We start from the raw sequence: 21,733 nt of genomic DNA, 5'->3' as shown, positions 1-21,733 counted from the left end.
ATAATATATACAACATACAAAACAGGTGAAAATTGATTATGTTGTCAGTAAGGCTTCTGGTCAACAGCAGGCTATTAGTAGTTAAATGCTGGGGGATCAAAATTTACACACAGATTTTCAACTGTGCAGGGTGTTGGCCCCCCTCACCCCAGCATTGTTCCAGGGTCAACTGTAGATACAGGGTAGATGCCGGGTGGCACCCGGGGAGGCCAAGGGAGGCCTCAACCCAGTCCAAATTCTTGTCACAGAACAAGAAAGGATTCAAGAGCACAACAGGATTTAGAAAAGGATAGCAGAGTTATAATGTGATAGCACACACTTGAGGAGCAAGAGGCGGCAACCTCAGAGAACCGGACACCCTGGTGGGGTCTGGGTGGGAGGTTTGCACTAAATGTGGGCTTGGAGGAAAATAGGGGGGTGCTCTGCTTCCGACGCTGGTGGGGTGACTGCTGATCCTGCTCATCTTTGTCCCTTCTCTCTACATAGTGATTTTTTTCGTCCTCTCCATTACAGGAAATCAGGGAGGGGGAAGTGAGAGAACAGGTGGTCAGTGAAGGTCTCATGTGTGAAGTTCCAGCCAAGAGGGAGAAGGGCTAGGATAGAGCTTGAAGCCTTTTTCCCTTTTCTAACTTCCCTGCCTCATCATCACTGCCTGCCAAATTTCCCAAGCCTTCTTGGGATCCCTTAGCTCGGCTCGGTGGGGCTGTACCATGAATAGATGGGCCTGGAGCCAAACGGTGCTACGTTTAAGCAGTTCGAGCACCTGCAAATACAAGATTATCATTAGGAGTCATCCATTATCAACTAAGGACATTCCTCCAGCTTTCTAGAGACATTTTAAAATTATAAGTGAAGGCCTATAGTTAGCTTCCGACAGTCCCAGTCCTCCAACTCACCAGCTACATCCCTGGCCCACTCCATCTTCCCATCAAGCCTCCCCACCGTTCCCTGTGCACCAGCAGCGCCCCCTTCAGTTCAGTCACGAAATTCACCTTTAGACTGTATTTCAAAATACTGACCCTAAACAACCAATGAGCATTCCAATGGCAATCTTCTACCTGTTCACTGAATGTGAAGGGGAGTAGAATTTGCCACCGCCAAATACGCCTCTTGGGAAATATTCTTTTGGGCTGGTTAATTTTAATCAAGGGCAGATGTGGGAGAGGCTCTGAAAACCAAGTAGAAGCTATTCTTCCTCAAAGGACTTGTACGTTTGTAGGGGCATCTCCCTCACTGTGCCAGGCCAGACTTCAGCATCAAGGGAGAAGCTTGGATTTAATCTGCATAATGATTTTATCCTTGTTTGAGGCACTTTTCTTGGGTTCTTTTGTCTGCAGCTGAGGTTAAGGTGATGGCTTCTGAAATGGCAAGCTACTCAGTTTTCCTGGGTCTCTCCCTTGTATACAGGAGGTATACATTATTAAACTCCATTTTCCTCCTGCTAATGTGTCATGTTCATTCAACTATTGGAAGGGTAAAGGATAATTTTTCTCCATAAAAATGTTTCCTTCTTATATTGTCTTTGCCAAACTGGGTTCTACATACTTTTTCCTTTCATCAGAAATGCTTGGCTTGGATCGTTCCTCCAGCACTATGGTGCACGGAACACGTGCACTCAGCCCACCGCCATTTTTATGAAGCTTTAACTGAACACGGCCTGGCCCACTTGTTGGCACATTGTCTACAGACGCTTTTGCACTAGTGGCAGTTAGTGCCAACAGAGCTCTGCAAAACCTAAAAGGGTTACTCTCTGGACCTTCACAGAAAACGTTTGCTGACCTTTGACCATGAACAATAATTCTGATTCAGCAGGCAGTTAGGCAGAGAAAAGTAGCACAGGAACAATAACCCAGGCACGAAGGTTGCCAGGGTGCAACGCCCCGGTACCCAGCAACGGGCAGAACTGGGAGGACAAGTGCTGCAGGGTGGGACCTTGCCCCCAGGGAGACCTTTCCATGCAGGTCAGGCCCTCCTCTGCCTTCTCCTCTTCTGCCACATTGCTCATCATGCAATAGACCCCCTTAGAGGGGAAACTAGGGGGCCAGAGAAGAGCCCCAGGTGACTCTCACACAAGCCCTTGCATGCCCATTCCTTAAGCATTAAGTTCTCAAGGCAGGGAGGCTCTGACCCACGTCACAGAATCTTAGGAACAAAGCCTTGGTTTACTGATCAGAGACAGGGTCTTGGTCAAACTAGAGATGACATCGAGGCCTCAGCTCCAGGCCCAGAAAATCTGTAAGGTCAGGCTGGGCGACATCATGGCTGACACCAGAACCAGCTGTGACCAGTGACCCCCTGCCCTGGCACCAACCAATCAGTGTGGACCACGACCCTAAGGAGACAAAACCTGGAAAATGGAATATTCTATTGAGATCCTCCCAAGCCCTCCCCTACAAATCCGGGTTTTGGGAAACAGATAAAACCCCATTAGATGAAGGACTCATTCAGTGCGTGTGCTGCCCCCGCCTTTCTCTCCCTTTCTTCCCTCAAGGCACACACCTCTGCTTTCTCTCCCCTCGGCTCCAAGGGCCCTGCTTTTGCCTCTGTACCTTGTTTCCTGAGCACACCAGCCCAGCTGACTCACTTCTTCTACCTCTGTGACTTTCTAAATAAACTTCCGCTGGTATTTGGGTCTTGACTCTCTGAGTTCTTTCTTAGCGAAACTTAAGGACCAAGCTCTAACACACGGTGCCATTAGCCATCGATGGTTCCATAAAACTCCTTGCACTGGTTCAACATCCGAATTACTGTCTCACAAAACAGAGCTGCCATGAGCTCTTGCAAAGGACTAACTTCTGCAGAGTCTGCCTGGCCAGTTGTTAGGACGCAGAAAACACCGAGAGGGAAGTCAGAGACCACAGTCTGATGAGGAGGGGCCTGGAAGGAGGCCATGTGGCAAGTGACAAAGCAGCCCTGCCAGGAGAGCACCTGAGAGTCCTTGCGGCAAACGGTCAGACTGTCCCCCGCCGCCCACCCAGCTCAGTCTCTACCTTATGGCCACACGGCAAAAGCTGCCCAGTTTCCAGTTCCTCTAATGAAAGCACAGTATGAATACAAGTGACTACAGCAATGTTTTAGATTGAAGACTTTTATTTTTTTCGCCCCCTGGGTGGAGGATGCTCTTTACCACCCTTCGAGCCCCCAAGTCCTCTGCCCTTCACTGTAAGAGGAAATATTTACTTCTACTCTATAGCTCAGAACATGCCTAAACTTTGGCGGCTGACTTATAATGGGTCAGAGTGCGTGCAGAAGGGTCGCTGGCATTAATCCACCTGGGCATCCAGTAATGGGTCAGCCAGTCAGCCCGGCCTGGGTAGTGGCGTTCAAAGATCTGACGGTAGTAATAGCCTTCTTTAGTTTTCGGAGTGTTGAAGGGAAACCTCTGGGCTGCAGCTGCCATCATTGCATCATCAACCTGTAAGAATAAGAGCATAAAAACAAAATGTTTTTTTTTTTTTTTTAACAGCACGGAAATCCCTGTATTTAATCTGGCTCATAAAACCAAAAGAAAAAAAAAAGCATATTAAAAGGCTTGACTGTAAATAGTGCCAGACACCTCTGATTCACCCATCACTTAGAAAATGTTAAATACCATAAGACGCGTAGCTGTGAAACTTTGAAAGAACATTCGGATGCATATTTCTAACCTGTGGTGGCTCTGAGTGTTTTATTCACTTCTGCCTAATAATGTCTGGTACCCAACAGGTGCCCAAAAATGTGTTAAATGAGAGTCAGTGTTGATTGGTTAACTATCTTCTCTCTCTCTTTTAACACGAGATGCTATTTTATAATACTGCATGCTACTTAATTCTTATAAAAGAGGCAATCTCTCCTACAGACACAAAACACTTAAACCAAATACAAAATACACTCGGCTAATAAACAAACTGTCCCAGTCCAGAAAGTATTTTTAAAAACATCATACCTGATGATCAATATAGTCCTGTAAAATCCTAAACCAGGAATTCTTCACTGAGGTTATGCCATCACTGAAGGCTTCTTTTGGTCGCCAGAGAATCTCCTTAGGTATCAGGTTGGAGTCCTCAAATGTCTCTCTCAGCAGGTGTTTTTCTACCCCATTCTGACACGGGAACAGAAGGAGCATCAGTAAAAGCTCCAAATACAAGCAATAACAATGGATAGTTTTTATTGGGTTGGCCAAAAAATCCATTTTTTTTCCATAAAAAAGACAGATTTTTCATTTTCACCAATAACTTGATTGATATGGATATTTTGAGTATGTTGGCCATCTCCTGCATGGTATAACGTTGATTGTTCAATTAATGTCTCAATTTTATTACTACCAACTTCAACTAGTCTGCCTGACTGTGGAGCATAGTCCAGAGAGAAGTCTCTGGCATGAAACTTTGTGAACCACTTTTGACATGTTTGATCAACAGCACCTTCTCCATACACTGCACTAATCTTTTTTTTTTTTAATTTCAGTTGCATTTTTACCTTTCTTGGAATAATAAAGCATAATATGTGAAAATGTTTTGCATTATCTTGCATCTTCAATATTAAAATGGCTATGCAAAAATTCACCAATTTTGATACTTTTTTTAAATACACCTTGTTATGACAGCTGTCATAATACAATCTAAGAAAATTGTTTTGAATGAAGTTAAAGACAACTAAACGCTATGAGAGCCATGTTAGGGAAAAAAACAAATGAACTTTTTGGCCAACCCAATATCCTCAATTGATTCACCTACCTTAGGAATTCTCATGTCTGCTGGCAGAGATAGGTAATAGGAGCAAAATCGATGATCCAGGAATGGGACTCTCAATTCAAGGCTTAAAGGGGAAGAGAAGAAAACTAAATCAAAATGAGTGTTTAGTGCCTGTCAGTTTAGATTCTGATTTAGAGTTTCCTAGCAGTTCAACCAACCTCTAAGTCATGTTCAGTGATATTGTCATTTTTACAATTCTCCTGACTGCCCTTTAAGAGTGCATGAACACAAAAACCTTCATTCAATATATGTCTTACCCCATCTAGGGAGTGAAACAAACCATATGAGAATAATCACTTTTACTTTCCCTTCTGTGAACAAGGAAATATCTATCTCAAAAAGCAGTAAAAGAATACTGAATGACCTGATCATTAAGAATGTTCTTGGCCTTGACCTTTCGGACTCAAAGAATTTTTACTCAACTGATTAATAAGTTACATACAAGATTCAGTATAAACCAGGGTCCACGGTGTTTCCTCAAAGGCCACATCACCTGCTCCCTGAATCCCGGTGACTCTCACTAGGACAAGTGCACGGGATCATAACCAGATGCAGTTCATTCCCAACCCCATAGTTTATTATTCTTTCATCTAAGTGTGATTGGTAGAAGCAACGAAAACATTAAATGTTGGTTATTTATTATGTACAGCAAGACTCTCAGTTCTCCAACATATCCAGCTAAAAAAGTGAACACCCGAACCAACCAGAAATGATACTAAAGAAACCTTGATTAGATTACAGGTTTATGATCTAATCAAGCGTCGTGCATCTTCCTTGCCCCATCCCCAAGCAAGACCACCAGAGCATCAAACAGGCTTGGCGGGTGCTCAACACTCGTTTCAAGGAGGTGCACGATCTTCCCTGCCCTTAAAGACTTAAAAAGAGCTGCAACTGCCTCTCCTCTCAGTTGTTCAGATATGAGTGGAATGTCGCTATACTTTAAAGATGGAAACTCTGTCTAGAACGACCTGTAAAAGTTCTCTCACTATTCCCACAACACTCTGAATTTAGCCTCATTCCTTCAGGACTAAGAGACAAGCTTCATTGTCCTGAGTTACCCATGGGCAGCGGTAGTTCGATCTGCACGGAGAACATCAAACAAATAGAGTTCCTTCAGGAGCCTCTCACTCTCCTCCTCGGCTTCTTCAGGGGAAGGAGCCTATTTTACAAGCAAAGAGCTGAAAGTTACAAATATGCATACACAGACGGATTTGCTTTGGGCAGATAAAACAGTTTTTATTTCCTCCTCTTACACATTCTCCAACTCTAAAGACAGGTAAGACGAAAAGCTACGCAGAGTCTGGGAAAGGGAGCGGAGGCTGTCTAAAGCAGAGTCTCCCTCGCAGCAAAGAACAGACAGCGCGGGCCACCGCGCAACGGCCGTAACACCACAGGGTTAAGGAATGTCAGAAACGTGCTTCTCATGCGTGACTGGTTTCAAAGGATAGAGGCTATTTGACATGATTAAGGCTTCTTTCTCCCCACAAAGCAGACACAGTAAGATTTCCTCATACACCTCATAAGCTACTCAAAAGTGTTACTGCTAAACTGAAAAGACAGATAATGGAAAACAGTCAAATAATTCATACTTTTCTTAATTTAACACCAGTATCCTTCCATTTCCAAAGGCTTACCTTGTGAAAATATATGTAACCCTGAGTAAGTTCATCTGAACCTTCTCCAGAGAAGATCACCACACTGTCTGTGTTCTTCCGAATGTACTTGGAAACTAAGTACATACCTTAAAAAAAGAGAGACAGAAATGATTATTAATGTCAATATAATGCTTCACCAAAAATGCCATTTATTTGGCTTTTAGAAACAACTGTAAGCTCTGCTCTTGGATTAGACTCTGATTATTTCTGCATAGAGATACTAACATGAAAGGTATAAATTTTTTTTTGATATTTGCATCCTTGTACAGTTTAGCAAAAATTTTAGTTGGACATGCTTGGTCTAAAAGCATTAAAATTTAAAACCTATATACAAAACTGTGGACTGGCTTTGGGCTACTTCATTGCAAAAGCATGTCTTTTAAATGAAGTATACAAAAACAGTAAGAGTTGAGGTTTTGGTAGTTCAGTTTCAATTTTGTTCTAATACTACCCACCCACCAAATTAACATATAGTTAAGGGTACTATATAAGTTATTAAAAGATTTCCATTGCTTCCTGCTCCATATCCCTGTAACCCACTACTTGTTGTTAACCATTTTCATTATCACCTCCCTGGGGAAATTTTTTAGACATTTTCCTAATTGCTCACTCCCAATAAAATACTAATATCTGTTCATGTACTTTTGCTCCCTTGTGGGTGAGGTCACCCTATCAGATTCCAAGTCTCTTTAAAGAGAAGCATATTGAGGCTGGTAGCACACCAGAGGCTCGACAAACGGATCAGTCTGATTTGAAGTCCACTTCTGATCTCGGTAGGTGGCCACACGGTAAAACTAGTACTGCGCGCTGGGCAATAACTGTTACTGACTGATAAGCTGTGTGATGAAATCTCTACTGAGACATATTCAAAGTGAAGATTCCTTACAGAAGATAGGTTACAACACAGATCTATCTCTCTGCACAGCTCAAGAAACTTTATACAGAGAAACTGAGGGAAGAGATTGCAGAAAATATGTATCTACTCTTTGGAGACATAGAAATAGTGACACTCTGAATGTGGAAGTTTCTGTATTTACTGTTCCTCTCACTCCAAGGGATTCGAGGAATTCTTAAATGGTCTTGTCTTAGACAGCTGATGACATAGGAATTTTATTTGTGTGATTCTTGAGTATTGTTTTTTTAAACTGTTGCTTGAAATAGTATTTTTCATACTTTATACTTTTTCAGAATTACAAGTCTTTTTGGTATCATAGAATTCCTCACCCACTGAAGCACGAACTGTCGTGATGTCGTAAGTTTCCAGGGAGAATATGACCTCGTCCAGGGCCTGGATCCCTTCCTCGGAGTTAAAGAGGACTTCATGGTGCTCACTCCCAATGTGATTTGCCACCTGATTAAAGAAATACCTTGTTATTCAAAGAACAGAACTGCCCTTGAAAGTGAAACATGCCAGCAGTTCACAATGAGTTATGAAATAACAACAGTAGAAAACAAGGCAAAGCAAGGGGAATCGCTCTGTAAGCCACCACAGTACGGGGAATGATTCTCCAGGCCACCACCACAGCAGCCCCACCCGGTCAAGTTCCTTTGTCCCCACCTGGCCCCTCCCCTCCACTCAACCACCTAGAGGCAGATCTCCCACCAGCCTCTGCCACTCCAAGACTTCAACCTAATAGTCAGGGGCTTCCAATTAGTACCCCCCTAAACACACACCTATTTCACCTAACCCGCCTCATCTCTCTCTACCCCAGCGTGATCCTGCTCTAACGCTGGCCGCCTTTCAGCCTTCCTGCAGTGCCTGATTTTATACCCAGGATGTCATGCCTCAACGAAATGGCCCCTCCCCTTATTCTATTTTCTTTGGCCATTTTAGATTCTTTCAGCATTAATCAGCTTGCTTTGGGACTGCTCTCTAGCTCTTTTTCAATCATTCTATGTAAGTTTCACCAATTACTTCCTACATGCTAGACTCTATCCTATGCACTGTATATGAATCAATAATTTTCCACCTCAAAACAAGCCTGTAGTAGATATTATTACTCCTGTTGCCTAAGTGAGGAACTGCACAGTAGAGGCAGGATGTGAGACCAGAGGCCCGGCTCCAAAGCCTGCCATCCTACCCACTACACCAGGTCCTCACTTTCAAGAGGAGAATCATTACCCTAGGGTTTTTGTGAGAACTGCACTGACCATGGTAGTTAAAAGTACCCAGAATGTGGTATACAACATAGCTAATGTTAAACAGGCATTTCATTACGCTACATGTTAATATACTTAACTTACAGCAAGTACTGGAGTCGATGCAGCAGCGGAAGTACAGAATCATCATTCACTGACTTAATTTTCATTCTAACAACAGGAAGAGACAGAGTCTTACCTTTCTGGCAGCTACTAAATCGGGACTGTCTTCCATGCCAATCGCAAATGTCTGGAAAGGGTACTGGACTTGAGCCTCTTTTAGCTGCTTTGCCAGGGTGGCAGCAACCAAACTGGAATCCAAGCCCCCTACGAGCAAGACAGCAAGTGTGCTGGTCACATGCCTTGCACAGGTTGGCACAGATGGCTTACATTCTTACTAAGTACCAAGACTGGAGTTTTATCATTTAAAACTCCCAAGTTTTGTAAATTAAAAAACAACTTTAATAAAAGAAAAATCTAACATATAACCTGTGATAATGGCATCAGCATTTGAATTGGTTAAAAATCACTACATACAACTCTAAAGAATGTTTACTCACTCATAACAATAATGTAACTATAGTGTAACTTTAAGTTGTTAAATTACCACAAATATTAAATGCAGCTTATCAAAAACTTCATCCTATCATGCAGAAAAGATTAAGTATAAAGTAAATATTTTATAGATAACATTGCGGGGAGAGCTTCAAGTCATTAAACTTAAACAAATATACATGAAATATAACTAGGTTCATTTTATTATGTTAAATATTAACAGTCCTCACCCGATAAAAGACAGCCAATCCTCCGGTCTGTCATCAAACGTTTCTTAATGGCGTTGTTAAAAAGTATCCGGAGGTTGCTCTTCACAGTTTCTATCTCAAAACCTGTTAACACACAAAGTAAGGGAAATGGCCCTGGAAAAGCTCAGCTGAAACAAGGGAACAATCATTGACATCCACCATGATGGTTCTGCTCAACAGTGGCATTTAAATGCCAGATCCCAATATGCCACCTCCAAAGGAAATAGGAACTAGATCTTCAAACTGATGTTAGTCCAATGATGCAAGACTACAACTGCCTTTGGGAGGGAGAGGCTGGGGGTGGCTGGGCAGGCACTTGCTTTCTCACCTGGGAACAGCTTCTCCACACTGTCGTGGACGGCGTGCAGGGGCTCGTCTCTGCAGTGATGGTACTTAACCATTTCCACTGACGCGACCTTGCCATTTGGCTTTAAATCCAGTACTTCGTAGTGCCCCGGGAGAAACGGCTCCACTTTTAAAAAAGGAGTTGTGGAGTGCTTCAAGTTAACAAGACCTGCAAATTCAAAAAGACGAGTTTATTCAAATTAGAACACTTCACAGGAACTTTCATACTTAGTTAATATCCTTGAAATTCCTATTTATTTTATGTTTCTCATACAAATGCATGTCCATTATAGAATTGAAATAGGAAAATGAATTTAACCACGCAAACCCTACCACCTAGTTACTAGGGAGAGAATAGTGGTACACAGGTGCACAGCGAAACTGCACTGATTTGTAGCGATTTGAAGCAACAGGAAAATCTCCAATGTCCCATTTCTTCTGCCTCACTAGAATTTCTGATCAGGAAAATCTATTTTCTATAATAAAGCAAGCAAATCCAAAAAAGAAAAATGAGATACATTTATTAAGCAAAGAGGCAGGACCTGAAATGTTCATTTTATAATCTCTGGCAGTCATTTCTTTGTCCTCGGTATGGTATTTTAAGCGAACAGCCCTGGTTCCCCGCCCTTTAACAAGGAAAATGATCCACTATTAAGCACTCTGGAGTCAGGTGTTGAGAAGTCAGGCATTTATTCCCTAACTAGTTATTATGTCCACAGTGTAATGAATTTCGTCAGCAAGTTCTCCCAGGGAGGAGCCAACCTGACAGCACCAGGATCTCGGACACAAAATCAGTGTTTCATTGTAAGTGGGAACAGCCTCTCTACACACAACTCACTATGATTTAACACTTGAGTTTGTTAACCCAGTAATCTACTGCGTGCCACTCAATTAGAAGACTAGATAAGCCTCAGATCCCACCACCGGCTGGCACACCTTAATAGGGCCACACAACGCAGGCAGAGGAGGAAGGGCAGTTAAAAGGTTTGCAGCAGGGAATAGTACCAAGACCGGGTGAGTTTTTGGTAAGTTATTCTAAAAGCAGTGAGAAATGAAAACTCTTGCACTTCTCTGGCTGAGGTCCTTCTGTCTGGGAAAGGGCAGTGTTATGAAGGATGTGAAAAATAAGGCAAGAAATTTCTAAGCGTAAATCGAAGGCAAGGCTATAATTACATATCTAGTTAATAGGGCCCAAAGGAGACAGGGCGGAGGTCTTTTTCTCTGGTGTTCTCTTTATTGGGCTTCCCTAATAGTACTTAACAAATATACTTGCTCTGTGCCATTTGGAACGCCTGAACACAGACGAGTTCAGACATTTAGTAGTATCCACACTGTGACTGGGGTCCTGAGGACCCTTTAGTTGATCTCATCCTTGTTTCAGCCAATAGTAAGTCTGGAGGCTGAGAAAGGACTTAAGGAATAAAGAAAAAGGCAGGCAGGCAGACCAGATTTTAGAACGTCACTACTGTCTAGGTAAGAGATAAAAGATATGAATGTCTTCCTCGAGTTTACTGTCAAAATATGCTAAATATGATTTGCAAGTATTTTCTTTCATTCTGCAGGTTGTGTTTTCATTTTCTGGATGGTATTCTCTTTCATAAAAAGTGTTTAATTTTGATGAAGTCCAATTTATCTCTTCTTTTGTTGCTTATGTTTTTGGTGTTATATCTAAAAAATCTTTGTGGGATACAATGTCATGAAGAGTTACCTTTGTTTTCTTCTAAGAATTTTGTACTTTTGGCTCTTACATTTGGATCTTTGATCCATTTTAATTTTTGTATATGGTATGGGGTAAAGGTCCAACTTCACTTATTCGTATGTGTCCAGTTGTCCCAGCTGTAGAACAGATTATTCTCTCCCCATTGAGTGGTCTTGGATCCCTTGTTGAAAACCAGTTGACTACAGACGTGTGGATTCACTTCCTAGACTCTCAGTTCTGTTCTACTGGTCTCTACGTCTGTCCTTATGTCAGTACCACACTGTCCTGCTTACCCTTATATTATAGTGAGACCTGAAATCAGGAAGTGTGAGTCCTCCTGCTTTGTTCCTTTCTAAGACTCTCCTGGCTAGCCTGGGTCCCTGGACTTCCACATCGATTGAGCTGAGTCAGTCTGTCAATTTCTACAAAGACATCATTTGGGATTCTGATAGGAATCACATTAACGTGAAGGTCACTTTGGGAAATACGGTCATCCTAACAACGTTAAGTTTTTGATTCATGATCATGGGATGATTTTCCTTATTTAAATCTTTCATGTATTTCCACAGTGTTTTATAGTTTTCAGAGTACAAGTTTTACCTTTCTTTTGTTAAACTTAATACTAAGTGTTTTATTGTTTGATGCTATTATACATAAAATTTTCTTAATTAAGAAAATTGTTTTCCTAATTTCATTTTTAGATTGTTCATTACAAGTATATATATAGTGTTCCCTGCAAGTGTATCAAATACAAGTAATTTTTACATAATGACCATATATATACTCTGCAACCTTGCTGATCATAATGGAAGGAATACACAGGGGGCAAAAGTAGGTTTACAATTGTTCATATGGCAAATAATATAATAACTAACAAATAATAATACAAGAATACACTCTGTGTTTTGTGTACTCATAATTGTAAACCTATTTTTGTCCCACCCTGTATGGGAACTCTGTACTTTCTGTTCAATTTTTCTGAAACCTCAAATTGCTCTAAAAAATAGTCTGTTAAGTTTTAAAAACATTAAAAAAATGTTTCTCAGCAGGAAAAAAAAGGACAAAGGAACTAAATAGACTTTTTTCCAAGGAAGAATACAAATGGCACACAAACAAGAAAAGACGCTCGACATCAGCATCAACAGAGCAAATCAAATCAAAATCACAACGAACTAGTACTTCATATGTACCAGGATGGCTAGAATCAAAAAAGTCAGGAAGAAAGTGTCTGTGAGGACGAGGAGAAACCTAAACCCTCATATACTGCTGGTGGCAATGTAAAATGGTGCAGCTGCTTCGGAAAACGGCGTGGCGGTTCCTCAATCAATTAAACACAGAGCCACCACTTGCCCCGGCCAGGCCTCCCCAGGCATACGCCCACGAGAAATGAAAACACACACCCACACAAACACCTGCACATAAGTGTTTACAGCAGCACTACTCACAATAGCCAAAAGAAAGGGAGAAACAACCCATTTGCCACCCACTGGCAAATGAATAAACAAATGTGGTATATATCCATGTAATGGAATATCATTTGCCTATAAAAAGTAAAAAAAAAAAAAAAAAAAAAAAAAAAAAAAAAAAGTAAGTGCCTACACAGGCTACAAGAGACAAATCTTGAAAACATTATGAAAGTGAAAGAAACCAGTCACAGAAGCCCACATATGACATGCTCCCATTCTTATGAAATGTCCTGAACAGAAAAATCCAGCGAGTTTCAATGGTTGACGCATACAGAGGACAGGGAGTAAAAGCTAAAGGATATAAGGTTTCGAGTTCATTAAAAAATTTCTAAAATTGACAGGAATTTTGGTGGCAGAGATCTGTGAATATACTAAAAACCACTGAATTGTATACTTTAAATGGGTTAATTATATGTTATGTGAATTATATTATCAATAAAGCTGTTTTCAAAATGCTAAACAAACATTTGGTACAGCTATGGCCTGGGGCCACAGGGTGATGGATACTTGCAGGGCCAGCCCTAGTGTCACAACAGGTAAACTGGCCAATACAAATGGGGTCTGAGTAGATGCAATGCGCATCGCCCCAACAAAAATTAAATGACTTTACTACACAAATGTATACTTCCAGGATTACAGAAGTTAAGTACTAAAAAAAGAGAGTCCAACTCCTTGGTTTACAAAATACAAAGCTCAGAGGATCCATGACTGATTTAGTCAACTGCAATATTTTGTATTGCTCCCTATGGGATTTGCAGATATGACCTAGAAAAAAAACACAAAATCCAGGACAATAATGCAAATCTATAGAAAAATTCTATCATTACCTTTAGCTTCTGAACACACAGCCAAAAATCCGTCTTCTGTCATAGCTTTAAACAGAGGTCTGACTCCATAGGTATCTCTGCCCAGGAACACTTTCTTATTGGCCGTATCCAGTAAAATAAACGCAAATACCCCATCCAACATGCAAACTGTTTGCTCAATTCCTCCTTTTGCATAAAGATGAAGGAGTATCTCACCATCCACTTTGGTCTGATACTCAAATTCAAAATGGTGTTGCAGCTTAAGGAAGCAAGAGCAAAATAAAAATGTTAGATTCCTTGTGCATTCACTAATAATTTTTTCCAAGTTCTTTCAATATTTCTGGGCTCACTAATCTTTTGCATGTTAGTGATTTAGAAGAATCATGGCATTAAAAAAACACAACTTGTTTGAATTCACAATCCTACACATACTTTATAAACACTAAACCTGTGAAAATTTTAGTTGCTTTCAGATAAACAGAATGCAGAGGCAATGTACCAGAACAGTAATACATGGAGGGATGGAAATGTATATTGTAGACATATTGTGTAGGTAATACAAATGTATTCACACACATATATATGCAGGCTAAGCAAATACGTTGTCCAATTGCCATGACACTAGAAATATATCTTCTGCTACCATGAGATTTTGGTTTGGGAATATGGTATTGGCTGAGTTTCTTCTCGTTCAGCCTTAAAGACCTACCTAGGAAAACAGAAAGCAAAAGCATTTGTCACTATTCCCTGACAAATAAATGATTACATCACAATAGAAACACAGGGTCCAAAACAAAGCTGCTGGCCCCTAGGGGAGGACAACATCTACTCCTCCCACCCTGGCAGTGGGACTGCAGTTCCTTCTCCCTGATGGACAAAACGCCGGTGGAGCTTATTAGTGCACGTGCGCCAAAGGAACAGCAAAGAGGCCGTCACTGTCATTGCACACAGAGTGAGAGGTGTCAGTGATGCCCCACGCTCCAGGGCTCTCCACCACTAGCAAGCTGTGAGGGTGAAAAGCCCTTGGCAAGTTCTCTTTCTTTGTACTTAACTCATGATTTCTGGTTGACAATGGAGAGAAAAGGGTTCATATAAAATCAAGTGCAAATTTTAGGTTAAGTTAAAACATGTTTTTATATTTCAAAAGGTAAGTCTACATGTTTGCATGTGCCTGGCCTATAAAACATGCTTCGCTATCTTGCTTGCTTTATAAATTTGTGAGACTTTTGTCTCTACAACCTCACAGAACGGTCCAAAAATGAGCTTTGGCTGCTTCCAGGGTCTACAAAGCTGCTACCTCGTGGCTGCCTCTCCCTACTCCGAGAGACAATCAGGGATGATGATCTCTGTCACTGGCAGGTGGGGTTTGCTAGTGTTCTTCTGCTGACCTTTCTGGACCTAAGTACCTGAAGGACGAATGAGCCTAAAGCAGCCAATGAGTTCAGCAAGCAACAGGTTTCCAATTCTTCCTCCTCCCCACCCTCAACACCACGTCATTGTCCCTTTTGGGCCTAACCCTCACAGGTAATTTATGGGTCAATGATTCACATGTGCCACTTCTTAGTGTTCAAGGACAAAAGCCCCTATATCTTGCCACCATCCAGAAACCACCCTGCCACTGGACTTGGCTGCAAGCCCCCCCTGCCCCCTGCAGGGAGAGGGCCTCCTCTATGCCCCAGCCTTTGCTCCGATTGCTCCTGGCCTTGACTTATTGTCCCTCCACTCCCAATATACCTCAGGCTGTATTTTAGTAGCAAATTTCATTTTCATCAAAAACAGGAGGGATTTGGAGCTTATGTTGCAAAATACCTTATAAGGGCCTAAAATGTCCACTCTATCAACAGACTTCTAGCTGTTCAAACCGCATTGCCATAGATGACTGATAGAAGCAATGGAACCTCTCTGCTTTTGAAAATAAAGACATCTTTGGCTAATTTACAATAGAAATATCTTCAAAACAGTTAACTCTTTGTAACTATTAACAAAATGCACAAAAGCAGCAATGTTGTTCAAGTAAACAAGGAATGTCCTGTCTCATTTAAGGTGAAAGTCAGGCTAATATTGCCATAATACAACCTGGCATTTTCACGTATTTGGTACTAATTTGGCTTAGTGAGAAAGACATTTTAATTGCTCTTCTCCTGTTCTCCTACCAGTATGAAGCTCCATCGTTACCTTCCCTGTTCATCATTTTACCTCCAAACACCTAGAAAAACAATGCTTAATGTACAGTTGGCCCTTAACAAATGAAAAACTAGAAACACTTTTCAATTGAGAAGCCTATAATTGAGAGTGTTCCTATAAGCAGACAACAAACAATGGCCAAAGCTACTGTTGAGAGATAAAAATGTCCAAAAGGTGAGGAGAACATACCCATGAATAATAGGCACATATTAAGGAAGCTTAAAAAATACCCAGAAACATCACAGCCCAAGGTATGAACATTAAATGAAATCTGACTCAAAATAAACCAAACCAAAACAAACAAACAAAAAAACAAAACAAAACAAAACAGAAAAAGAGCTATAAATATATTCTTGGGATGCTTGGGGAATTATGAGATAGATATTAGATGGTATTGTGGATTTCTTAGGCTTAATAATAGTACTGGTGTTAGGTTGAAAAATATCCTTATTCTTAAAGAGATAAATGCTTATATATTTAGAAGTTAATATCTGTAAAATACTCTAAATACAACCCCAAATTAGTATGTATGTGTATAAATACAGAGAGACAGAGAGATAAAGGCAATATGGCAAAACATTAACAATTGTTCAATACAGATTTTCACTGTTCTACTCCTTTTGTAAGTCTGAACTTATCAAGATTAAAAGTTGGAAATGAGGGTGACAAACAAACAAAACCCCTGCAAATTTTAGATTAAAAAATTTATCACAAAACAGTAGGAAAATAACTCTGGATTGAAAGGTTCTTAGCAAATTTAGCTTCCCCAGGTCAGAATTTCCATCCCCTCACCCACTTTCACCCCACGAATAAACTGTCACCAGATTCAAAAGCTTCCAATTTTAATGCCGCCAAAAGTCCTACTTTTTGCTCCATTGCATCTGGCCATGTTTCTGTCCTTGGGCTCTGATTAAGTGGTAGCATGCAGTAACAATAAATATCTTAAGGGCGGCATTGTAGAAAAGCTACAAATAAGATCACCTCCAAACTATTAAATCCTGTCTCTGCCTTTATATCTTCAAACCTCCATGCTTCTTAAAATAGTATTCCAACTCCCTTACTATAACAAGTCCTGCTTGATCTGGTCCTGCCTACCTTCCCAACTCTATCTTGTTTTCTTAGGACAATCCCAGGGCTGCTTCCTGCCTCAGGGTTTCTACACATGCTATTCCCTCTACAAGAAATGATCTTCCCAGCCTTGCTGGCTGATCCTTGTCCACTGGTTCTCTGTCCAAGTGTCAATTTCCCAAGTGCCTTCTCTGACCATCCTTCCTAAACCTGGGTCTTCTGTATCCATCAGCTCCATATTCATGTTTTCAGAATGCTTGTTATATGTACAATGATTTTTTTATCTGCATCCTAATGGAATAAACTCCATTACAGAGCACACCTACCTCTCAGATTTATTACTGTATCCCCAGCACCTAACACAGAGCCTAGCACTAATTAATACTGAAATTCATAATAGGGGGAAAAAGATTCTAAGAGTTAAGGAACCTGAACTGTGATCCCCATTTTGTTTTTTTCTGTGTATGACCCAGTCTCTTTACCTCTTTGTGTATCAGCTTCCTATCTACATAATCGGAACAAACAACATCACAAACATGGAGAATGCTTTGAAAAGTAAAGGCCATTATACAAAATTTATAAAATGGTTATAACCAACAAGCTATGAGCATTAACTGCATCATGATATATTCTGGTTTCATTTTGTTTACCTTCTGGTGGTTGTAGATTTCTCCATTGTAACATAGCCACAAATAAGGAAATTTCTTCACACGAATTGGTTGCATCCCAAACAACTGGTCAACCACTGCCAACCGGTGAAATCCAAAGCAGCAGTTGGTATACCCATTGACATTCTCAAAGCGAAATGCATCAGGACCCCTGTGTGCAATCTTCATGGCACTCAGACACTGAACAGAGAGGCAGTCATCGCTGCCAAAGAGGGCCCAGATGCCACACATGGTGCGACAGAGCGATGGGCTCACTGTGGAGGGAAAAGCAGACCAGTTAAATACTCAGCATTGGACCCAAGTTCGTATCAAATCTTGATTCCAAAAACTGGCATAAACCACTTCAATGATCAAAATATAAACTATCTTGGGGGATGGGGCACAAGGGGAGTAAACGGTAATGAAAAATATAATAAAGACTATATATTTAATGTATATATACATATGTATGTATGTATGTATATATATATATATAAACTATCTTATCTACAGCAATTTTTCACTAGGTTGGCAGGCACACAGAGGCAGAGAATAATTTTATTTACTTACAAGCATTCAGAAAAGATGGGTGACCATCACATCCAACCAGCTATCGGGCCTTAGCACCCAAAGCCTGCATCGCTCTCACCTTAGGATTTGCTCAGCTAGAGCTGGCGGTGTTCAGGCCACATTCTGTTCCGCATCCCAGGTTTACTCCCAAGACACAGATGCTCATGTAGGCTGGCTCCAGTCTACCCAGAGATCCCAGCCCCACTCTCTTCAGCCCAGAATCTTAAAAGCCCTCAAAAATCCACAAGACTCTCTAGATGACTATAGTCTCCTCAACAATTAGAAGTACTCTCTTTACCTGTAGGAACTACACACAGATTGTGGTAGGTAAAATGGAAAATGATACATATTGCTAAAGTATAATATTAAGCTATACAGCTCTTATAAGCATTTTACAATTTCTAGCTAACCTCTAAATGTGACAAAACAAATTATAGAGAGAAAAAGAAAGCAACATTACCGGATACAGGTATCTTGGCTTTTTTAAACAAAAAAAATTATATTGACAGAGATGCAAAATGTTCACCATCAAAACATCCTAAAAAACAAAGTGTTCTCAAATTGATGCCTTAGTCAATAATTAAGAAAAGGAGGGGAGACAGGGGCATTGATAACATCTCTGAAGAACAGCTGGGTCCATCCCTGTGGGCTGAGGAGCAAATAAATAATTCCTACAAATGTTAACTGCTTCCCAATTTCAAATTTTCAAGTGTGAAATAAAGGGCTGTTTTAATTTGGATGCTTCCAGCTCCAAAAGGTTATTTCACCAAAATATTAATTTGGAAACGATTTTGGTGATTTTTAAAAATGCAAATTTGCAGCAAACAACTAGATAATTTAGGAAAAAGATCATAAAGAAAAAATATATACTTAGGTTAGATCAATCATTTTGAGTAATCCTCTGAGGGTATTTCATTTGTATCTAAATGAACCAAAGCTTTGTTTGGCCTTTTAATGAGACTAGACCAAATTCATGAAATATGGTATTAACTCAAGCAACTTGAAAATAAAAGTATCCCATGTCTTATACAGTCCCTTCCATACACTGGGCCAAATAGCCAATCATGAGATATTTACTTTGAGATTTAGTGGAAAAATTCACTGTGATGTGAGATTACTATTGATAAGTCATCTACCTTTGATTCTATACTATATATACCATAGAATACTACTCAGCCACAAAAAAAGGATGAAAGCTTGCCATTTGCAATAATAACATGGATGGGCCACGACGGTATAATACTATGTGAAAGAAGTTAGAAGATCAATACTATATGATTTCACATATAAGTGAAATAAAACAAAAACAAACTCATAGATACTGAGAACAACAGATTTGTGGATACCAGAGGAGAAAGGGGTTAGAAGGTGAGTAAAAGGTGTGATGGGGGTCAACTGTATGGCCAAGGATAATAACTAGACTTTTGGGGGGTGATCACTTTGTAGTCTATACAGATATCAAATTATAATGTTGTACAACTGAAACTTAAATTTTTTCAAAAGTGGGCTGGGAAAGTGCTTCAAAAAGCACACGAGGTCATCAGTGAATCATTTATTTATCTAAGTCCTCCCATTGTTGCTTAGAGAATCCTATTAAGTCTGCCAAGCTGAATACTATAACCACTAACTTGGAGGGGGAAAGGAGGTAACAAGTGTGTGAAGCACGCTTATTTCTCCAGCAGAAAAAAACAAATAAAAACCATCACCTATTTTTATTGAAATTGGTCTCATTAGAGGGCAAAGGTCCTACTGCAATGCTTTTTCCCATTGCTATTCCTTGTTCCCAACAATTTTCTGTATTTCCTCATAAACTTCTAGAGCAGTGCTGCCCAACATAAATGTGAGCCACATGTCATTTTAAATATACTAGTAGCTCCATTAAAAAAGAGGAAAAGGTGAAATTAATGTTAAATATATTTTATTCAACAAAATTTACTGAAAATAGTATCATTCCAACATGTAATCAGTATAAACAATTTTCAAGGACACATTTTACATTGCTTTTCTCCATTAAATCGTCAACATCCGGTATATTTTACACTTAAAACACACCTCAATTGGGACTAGCTAGCATTTCAAGTTCTCACTAGAACTACATGTGGCTTATTAAGCCAGCCGTTACCGAATTTGCAGTGTTGGTTCAGTGCCATCTACTCTAATTACCAACTACTTAAACTTCTTATCACTTCATTTTTACATTAAGATCTCAGCAACCAACTCCTGGTCAGGTGCAAGACTGCTTCTAAACAATATTTCAGCAATGCGATCAATCAAAGAAAAAAAAAAAGAGTTCTCAGTGCTTTTAAATTATTCGTCAAGCACCCAGGGCAACAGACAGTAAAGAAATAATGCCGTGGAACGAGAAGAAAACTGGGCCTTTATTCAAAATAGTAACATTAATGTGAAGCCAGTCCTATAGAACACACATTCATTGAAAACGGATATGCCAGTTCTGTTGACGTTTTTTTTTTTTATCCCACGCCGCCCGTCACCCTTAACAGATCTCTTTTGACAAGGTTTGCTCAAGTCACTTGAGTCGGGGAAAGGAGGTGGCCAGGTAAAAGGGAGCAGCCGGAAGAGGGGATGTGGGGTAAGTACAAACCCCGAGGCCCAGACCCAAAACCCTGGAGACTCTCCCTCCTGGGCCAGGATTGCGCTATCAAGTCCCCCCAACCCAAGTCCCAACCGCACCGAGGCCACGTGCACTCTCCAGCCGGTGCACCGGAAGGCCCCCGGACTGCAAAAAATTTCCACAGGCTTCGATGCCGTATACGAAAAAAATAATAAAATTCACAGGGGGCAACCTAGGCCGCTGCCGCCGCCTCCGCCTTCTCTCCGAAGCAGCTGGCCTCCCACTGGGGACCACGACACTGGTCTTTCCTCTCGCGCTTGCTCCCTCATGCGCAAGGGAGGACGGCTCCGCCCTCTTTACCCGACAGGAGCCGCAGCATCCACGGGAGATGGGAGATAGGAGCTGGGATCCCGAATCCTTGCCCGCCCGCCCTCCCACCTGCGGGGCCAGGCTGCAGCGCATCCTTCACCCGTTCCCGGGGCAGCCCCAGGCACGCGGGGAGGGGCGCTGCGCTGGGCGCGGGGGTCTGGTTTACCTGATCGCGAACAGGGAAGGTGAGCCGCTATGGGCGCCGGAGTCTGGTTTATCTGATCGCGAACAGGGAAGGTGAGCCGCTAGTGGCGGAGCGCAGACGCAGGCTGCAGTCGGGAGGCGCACGGGGCGGCGCGGCCGCTCTCCCCTCACTTTATAGCCGCCTGGCTCCTGTAATGCTGCGGGAAGTTTCATCAGGCCTGCGAGGACCAACCAGCGCCCGCGAGTGCAGGGGAGTGGGCGTGGCCCGGCGGGCGGAGCTAGGCGAGGCGCACGGAGGGGGCGGGCGTGGAAGCTGAGAGGAATCTCTCTGCTTCCAGCTCTTTAAAGTGTTCGTGCACTTGCTGAAGAAAAGCCTCAGAGGTCAGGCTAGAGTCTCTATTGACTCCTGGGGTTACCTTGCCTGCTGTTCTGTCAATTAGGGGGTCTTCTACACTTGGTTCTTAGGGAAATCCTTACCAATTTGATTGCTGTATCCCCTGGACATCAGATCGTCCTCATATCCTTAATTGCAA

General features: G+C 41.4%; 1 protein-coding gene across 3 annotated transcripts; it reads right to left on the bottom strand.

Annotated features, from left to right (window-relative positions):
• Positions 1 to 3,070: 3,070 nt before the first annotated feature.
• On the bottom strand, positions 3,071 to 21,451 carry ASNS (asparagine synthetase (glutamine-hydrolyzing)). Of its 3 annotated transcripts, none has more exons than XM_028525812.1 (12): positions 21,223 to 21,451; positions 17,549 to 17,820; positions 13,668 to 13,905; positions 9,659 to 9,844; positions 9,313 to 9,414; positions 8,727 to 8,854; positions 7,613 to 7,739; positions 6,368 to 6,474; positions 5,792 to 5,892; positions 4,716 to 4,797; positions 3,926 to 4,081; positions 3,071 to 3,415 (listed from the first exon to the last, which is right to left on the bottom strand). In XM_028525812.1, exons 2-12 carry the CDS (start codon positions 17,795 to 17,797, stop codon positions 3,206 to 3,208), a joined length of 1,686 nt encoding a protein of 561 aa, XP_028381613.1. In that variant the 5' UTR covers positions 17,798 to 17,820; positions 21,223 to 21,451; the 3' UTR covers positions 3,071 to 3,205. The 3 variants fall into 3 exon arrangements, with proteins under 3 accessions (XP_028381613.1, XP_035866202.1, XP_035866204.1); XM_036010309.1 differs by having other exon boundaries at positions 17,549 to 17,819; positions 21,274 to 21,406; XM_036010311.1 differs by having other exon boundaries at positions 17,549 to 17,809; positions 21,272 to 21,403.
• Positions 21,452 to 21,733: the final 282 nt, after the last annotated feature.

This window comes from Phyllostomus discolor, chromosome 10 (genome assembly GCF_004126475.2).
Source record: "Phyllostomus discolor isolate MPI-MPIP mPhyDis1 chromosome 10, mPhyDis1.pri.v3, whole genome shotgun sequence".
In the NCBI taxonomy this organism is placed as follows: domain Eukaryota; kingdom Metazoa; phylum Chordata; class Mammalia; order Chiroptera; family Phyllostomidae; genus Phyllostomus; species Phyllostomus discolor.
Note: the sequence above shows the minus strand (reverse complement) of the source record. Positions and strands in the feature narration are given on the sequence as shown.

What these genes read in the sequence shown, in the direction of transcription:
- ASNS (XM_028525812.1), bottom strand. Translation starts at nt 17,797, where the DNA reads ATGTGTGGCATCTGGGCCCTCTTTGGCAGCGATGACTGCCTCTCTGTT. An exon ending in TGTGTGTTCAGAAGCTAAAG is followed by an intron (nt 9,845 to 13,667) that starts GTAATGATAGAA and finishes TTGAATTTGCAG; the next exon opens with GTCTTGTTAACTTGAAGCAC. An exon ending in AGGACTATATTGATCATCAG is followed by an intron (nt 3,416 to 3,925) that starts GTATGATGTTTT and finishes TTATTCTTACAG; the next exon opens with GTTGATGATGCAATGATGGC.